This window comes from Terrapene carolina, unplaced genomic scaffold (genome assembly GCF_002925995.2).
Source record: "Terrapene carolina triunguis isolate 2854851 unplaced genomic scaffold, T_m_triunguis-2.0 Scaffold90, whole genome shotgun sequence".
NCBI lineage: Eukaryota > Metazoa > Chordata > Testudines > Emydidae > Terrapene > Terrapene triunguis.
In genome coordinates this window covers 2,012,974-2,019,702 of record NW_020664441.1, presented here as the reverse complement: position 1 = coordinate 2,019,702, position 6,729 = coordinate 2,012,974, and the positions used below count along the sequence as shown (strand labels likewise).

The 6,729-nt window shown below is 47.2% G+C and overlaps 1 protein-coding gene across 1 annotated transcript in view; it reads left to right on the top strand.

Moving 5' to 3' along the window:
• Positions 1-4,215, top strand: part of LOC112104964 (pepsin A-like) — a 36,916-nt gene extending 32,701 nt beyond the window's left edge. Inside the window, 1 exon segment of the mRNA XM_026650536.1 lies at positions 4,066-4,215. Within this exon segment, the coding sequence (XP_026506321.1) occupies positions 4,066-4,215 (150 nt within the window).
• Positions 4,216-6,729: the final 2,514 nt, after the last annotated feature.

Below are 6,729 nucleotides of genomic sequence, written 5' to 3'. Positions count from 1 at the left end.
GTACTCCTGTTCTTTTTGCGGATACAGACTAACACGGCTGCTACTCTGAAACCTGTCAGAGCAGGTAGAGGAACTAATAGAGTGTGTATAATCATTGGTCGTTGTAGAAAACACAGACAGAACCCTTCGCTTATGCATAACCTCAAAAGACTTAAATGTCTGAAAAAAGGGGATGTTTTTCACTACTACAGGGAAAGACATTTTTGGGGAGATAGTGAATGCCAAGTGCTTTTCTACAGGGGATGCGTCACAGCAGGGTTCTGGCTGGTGCCCTAAGAAGGACAGAGCACATGTTTGTTCTCCTTCAGCATCTCCTTTGGGAGACACCATTTCCACAGATGGACACTTGGCTTGTGTTCAGCACGAGTGTTTCACTGGAAAATACAATATGCTTTTGATGGTATAGAGGGTGCCATGGTTTACGCAGGCAATGTTCTGATCTGGAGAAAACCAGTAGAACATCATGACCAGAGGCTCTGGGCAGCTGGGAAAGAGCCAGAGCTGCTGAGCTAAAGCTAATACGAACAAGCATATAAATTCTGTGTATTGGAAATAATGTCACTGGGCGAGAAGTTAGTCTAGCAAGGGGCACAGGTCGATCACAGTGTAGGTGAGACCATCACCAACATGCTGGCCCCAACAGACAAGAAAGGGTACAATGATTCCTTGGAACAGTGAATTATGTAGGGAAATTTGTGCCTAAACTAACAGCTCAAACAAGCCAGCTGAGAGCATTGCTGTGCAAAGACATGCAATGCACCTGTGGTGCAAATCTTCATAGAGAGTTTGAGACAATTAAGGGGTTAAAAAGGCCACAGTCCTGTGAAACTCTGACAGTAAGCTCAAAACTCAGTTGTCCATGGACACCTCTGAAGAAGATATTGGCACAGTCCTCCTACAGCAGGATGGTCAGAACGGGAGACCAGTGGCTTACACATCATAGGCACAAACAAAACTGGAATGACCATATGCTCAGAGAGAGGAGGAGACTTCGGATTTTTGTCCACAGGTGTAAAGAGTTTCATGTCTTTATTTATGGAGGCCAGTGTTCGCTGAAACTGACCACAAACCATGTATTACCATTGCCAAAAGGAGCCTGGGAACCATACAAAGATTACTTTTTCAGCTGCAAAGATAGGATTTGCAAATTGAATACGATCCTGGGGGAGATTTGGCAGTCTCAGACACGCTCCCTAGAGCATTTGACAAGATGGCAGTGGAGCAAAGTCCAGAGCTGTTCTAACATGTCAATTTGATTGAAAAATCAGTCCAGCCTCAGACAAAACGTGGACTGCGATTGCCAGAGTTACTGCTTAGGACGAGACGCTGCAGAAATCGGTTAAGGCTGTTAGCACTGAGTGACCATGACCACATGTTCCCAGCCCCTATCACCAGTTCAGGGGGAAGCTCTCAGTCCTAGATGGGATTTTGTTTAAAGGCACCAGGACAGTGATCGCTGAGCTATTGCAGAAACAAATGTTAAAAAGGAGACATGAAGGTCATTTAATGATTGAAAAATCTAAGCAAAGGGTCAGAGACATTTTACACTGGCCTCAAATGAACAGCAACATTGAGGAAGCTGTCAAGGCTTGTCGTATGTGCCAAAAAAAGCAAAAACTTGTTAGTGGCAGAGGAAAAATTGTTCCCCTGGAGTAGAAATTTGTCTACATTGGCTGGAAAAAAGAAGACTATGTATTTGTCCTAAATTACTAGTCTCACTTCCCTGAGGCAGCCATACTAAGGTACTACAGCTAAACAGTTGATTGTGCATCTCTATTTTTGCTAGTCACAGTACACCTGCCATAGTGATGTCTGACAATGGGCTGCATTGAGTTTTAGCAGTTTGCGGTGAAGCTTGGGTTTAGACGTGTGGAGAATATGGAAATGTCTGTAATATTTATAGGGAAAATATGCATGACTCAATTTCCCCTACTTACTTTGTATTGCTCAGCACTGGGTCTGGAGGAGTTAATTTCTTCTCGGGGACAGGGGGAATAAGAGATGGCTGCTGGTCACAGAAGCCTGCCCAGATTGGCATGACTGACCTATCAGGAACTGACCGCATAGCAATGTAGTGCCCTGCAGAGACAATGGAAGACCAATAACTGGGCACTGACTGGCAGCCAAGGGAAGCAGAACATGTGACCACAGTGGAACTGCAACTGGAGACAGGGACAAACTGTTAAGCAGGCTGCTCCCAGTTCACAGAGATTACATCCACAAGGCTATGGAAGAGGGGGCAGGTGATTCCGCCAACATGGATTTAGAGTTAAATTGTGCTGTCCTAGGCTAATCTAAGAACTCCTCAGCCCTGGATTCCAGGTGACTAATGAATGCTGGATTGTTTTAAAAAGGCAGCACAGCAAATCTCTAATGGTCATATTGCTCCCAAAGGGGTAAAATCTCACTGGAGAACCCTGTTGAGAAACACAGGAGCTGAATCCAGAGTGCCTGGTCTTGGAGTATTGGAGCCATGGGGCTTGCCCTTGAAAAATTGGGGGCCTAGGGCCTAGAATTTTAAGGGGCACTCCCAGAGAGACTGTATAAAGTTTGGAGGCATGGCACACCCTGAAAAACCATGCTAGTCCCCATTATCCCACATCCAATAGGACGGTGAAAAATAGTGTTAAAATAACAAAGGGCTGAGAGTCAGACTCTGATCCATGCTTAGCACAGTTCAGCTACAGGATGGCACCAATGAACATAGGTTGTCACCTGCAGACGTGGTTTAACAGAATACTGAGACCTAGAACGCCTGCGATGATAGAATCTGCTGTCCCAGGAACTGGGGATTTGCAGAAGAATAAAGAGAGACAGAGACAACTAAAAAAAAGCCAGATGGTTTGGGATCCCAGGAGCTTCCACCAAATTGTGGACATGATGCAGCGTGCATCTGTAATGGAAATCAATGGCCACCAACAGCGGTGAGGTCACGTGAGGCTGCCCTGAGGTTGTATGAGGTGGTCATCCCAGACGGACACATAATAGGCCTGGTCTACACTAGGACTTTAATTCGGATTTAGCTGCCTTAATCCGAATTAACCCTTCACCCGTCCACACTACAGAGCCAGTTAATTCGAATTAAAGGGCCCTTTAAATCGATTTCTGTACTCCACCTCGACGAACGGAGTAGAGCCTAAATCGATTTTGTTAATTCGAATTAGGGTTAGTGTGGACGCACACCACCGAATTACTGTGTTTAAGTTAATGGGGTAGTGTGGCCGCACACCACCGAATTAATGTGGTTTAAAACCGAATTAAGGTGCTTAGTGTGGCCGCGCACAATCGAATTTATACAACCTGTTTCCCAAATTCGAATTATCTAAATTCGGATTAATCCTGTAGTGTAGACATACCCATACTGAGGAGGAAGAGGTGACACCTTCTCCAACATCCAGAAGGGAGGGAGGAGGGGCGCTGGGTCGGCCGGCTGGCCCGAGGGAGTCTCAGTTAGACAACAAATTGAGCAGGTGGAGACAAGTGAGCCCCGGGACATACCACCATGGAGCAAATGGACTGACTGCCTCCTGACAGCAGTAGCACTGACACATCAAGGGAGATCAGCAATCCAAGCTAGAGTGAAGGGTGCCTTGGAAATCAATTGAGCATTACTAGTGGTTGGTTATAAGCATACGGAATGGAGCATTCTATGAGTGCTGTTTAAGTGGCATTGTGACTGAGTACTGGCTGGAAAAGGAGGAGATGGTATCGGTCACTGTCCCTTAAGAGGGTTAGCATCCCAGACAGGAAGTCTAGGGGAGGGGCTGCAGAGGCCCATGTGCTGTTCTGCAGAAGCAGTTAGAACTGAGCACTGGGGAATTCCTTCAAGCACCTTGGGCCCAGAGTGATCACTGTATATCCCGTCTGAAGGGCAGTGACCCCTAGCAGCTGGCTGAGGCATTGAGTCGGTACTGACTCACCAACTGTACTCACTGCCTGTCTCCTAGCCATGCCTGCCCCAGCCTCATGCAGCTTAGCTTTGGAGCTCCGAGATCTCAGCCCAACATACAGGGAGTCAGTGGAGTTCCAGCCCAATAACCCATGTCCCATTTTTCCTCGGTGCAGAACTCAGGCTCTTGCTCTCCCAGCTTTGAAGGCATCGACGTCCCCATCTCCTCCGGAGAGTTCTGGATCCTCGGAGACGTCTTCATCCACCAGTACTACGTTGTCTTCGACAGGGCCAACAACCAGGTGGGCCTGGCCCCCATGGCATGAACACAGCGCCGTCCCTGGGACACTGTCATGGAACACTGACCCCGGAGAGTCTCCATTTCTCCAGAGCCCAACACTGCGTATCGATCTAGTGCTAGGAATTGCTGCTAGGAATTAAATGGACACACGCTATGCCCCACCCCACACTCACCCTCTCGCCTCTAATCTTACCAACTGTAGAATAAAGGACTATTAAAGCATCAGAGTGAATTGTTTCTCTCTGATTGACTGTGTCATGCCTGGATTCCTCCAATGGAAAAGTGGTGACATATCCTCATAGCTTCTGCTGATGCTGCTCAGTCTTGACCTGCCATTCCCGTCCTGGGCTCTCCCAACACACACAGCTCTGCTGATGCCCCTCAATCTTTATGCACAGTCCCCGTGCTATTCTACTCGTGTACCCAACCACGTGACCTCTGATCTGCCGATGCCCCTCAATCCTGACCTGTTTGCTTTGTTACCTCCAACAGTAACTTGTGAAATGGTTTTCTGGGTGTAACTTTGACATGAAGAAATTGTTTGTAAGACGAAAGAAAACTAAAAAACAAAACTGACAACCCATAGAGTGTGCAAATGAGTTATATCATATAAAAAAAAGATAAACAAATGAGTGGTACAATGTACAAATACTTAAAGCAACCCCCTCTTCAGGTATGAAGTTGTAGAATATAAGATCACATTCAAACAAAAACAAAGTTTGATTAACTATATTTAAAGGACTGGTTCACGGACGGGAGGATAAGGTTCACCAAGCAATGAGAATCAACCAGGGTATTCAATCAATAACTTAGAACACTAAAAACATTAGAGGGACATTCTTATTCAATTGAGGTAGGCTAATGGTTAAGCATCGGCAGCATAATTCAGTTACCATACTTGAAGAATTAGTGCCATATATCATAGAATCATAGAAGATTAGGGTTGGAAGAGACCTCAGGAGGTCATCTAGTCCAACCCCCTGCAGGATCAACCCCAACTAAATCATCCCAGCCAGGGCTTTGTCAAGCCAAGCTTTAAAAACCTCTAAGGATGGAGATTCCACCACCTCCCTAGATAACCCATTCCAGTGCTTCACCACCCTCCTAGTGAGATAATTTTTCCTAATATCCAACCTAGACCTCCCCCACTTCAACTTGAGACCATTGCTCCTTGTTCTGTCATCCACCACTGAGAACAGCCGAGCTCCATCCTCTTTGGAAACCCCCTTCAGGTAGTTGAAGGTTGCTATCAAATCCCCCCTCACTCTTCTCTTCTGCAGACTAAATAACACCAGTTCCCTCAGCCACTCCTCATAAGTTATGTGCCCCAGCCCCCTAATCATTTTTATTGCCCTCCACTGGATTCTCTCCAGTTTGTCCACATCCTTTCTGTAGTGGGGGGCCCAAAACTGGACGTAATACTCCACATGTGGCCTCACCAGTGCTGCATAGAGGGGAATAATCACTTTCCTCGATCTGCTGGCAATGCTCCTACTAATGCAGCCCAATATGCCATTAGCCTTCTTGCCAACAAGGGCACACTGTTGACTCATATCCAGCTTCTCATCCACTGTAATTCCCAGGTCCTTTTCTGCAGAACTGCTGCTTAGCCAGTCGGTCCCAGCCTGTAGGAGTGCATGGGATTCTTCCATCCTAAGTGCAGGACTCTGCACTTGTCTTTGTTGAACCTCATCAGATTTCTTTTGGCCCAATCCTTCAATTTGTCTAGGTCACTCTGGACCCTATCCCTACCTTCCAGCATATCTACCTCTCCCCCCAGCTTAGTGTTATCTGCGAACTTGCTGAGGGTGCAATCCATCCCATCATCCAGATCATTAATGAAGTTGAACAAAACCAGCCCCAGGACCGACCCCTGGGGCACTCCACTTGATTCCGGCTGCCAACTAGACATTGAGCCATTGATCACTACACATTTTGCCCAATGATCTAGCCAGCTTTCTATCCATGTTATAGTCCATTAATCCAATCCATACTTTTTTAACTTGCTGACAAGAATACTGTGTGAGTGTAGTGAGGGCCATATTGGTTAACCGGGAGGTGGGCGGGCTTACCCGCCCACTGCTAAAGGCCCCTCCCCCAACCTAGCGGGAGGGACCACTGGACCCAGAAACCAAGTAATTCCTTGGGACAACTAATAAAAAAACAGGGAGTAAGGTGACGGTTAAAGGTTCAAAATTAGGGAACCAAACGGGGACACCGAGCAAAGAACCCCGGACAGCGCCCACTGCTCCTCAAAGGTGGTAAGGGAGCCAGCGGACGCTGCCCAGTGGAACTCCGCCCGGAGACGTGAAACCAAAAAATTACGGAAGTAGGCCCCACAGTCGCAAATCACCCCCTCATCCAACATCCTCTCCCTGGTATTATAGATGGTGAGTTTGGCCAGGGCCAGGAAGAGGTTGACGAGGAGGTCTCGCGACTTCGTGGGGCCACGGATAGGGTGTGCATAAATAAACAGGTGTGGGGAAAAGTGCAACCAGAACCTCAACAAGAGGTTCTGGAGGAGCCGAAACAGGGGCTG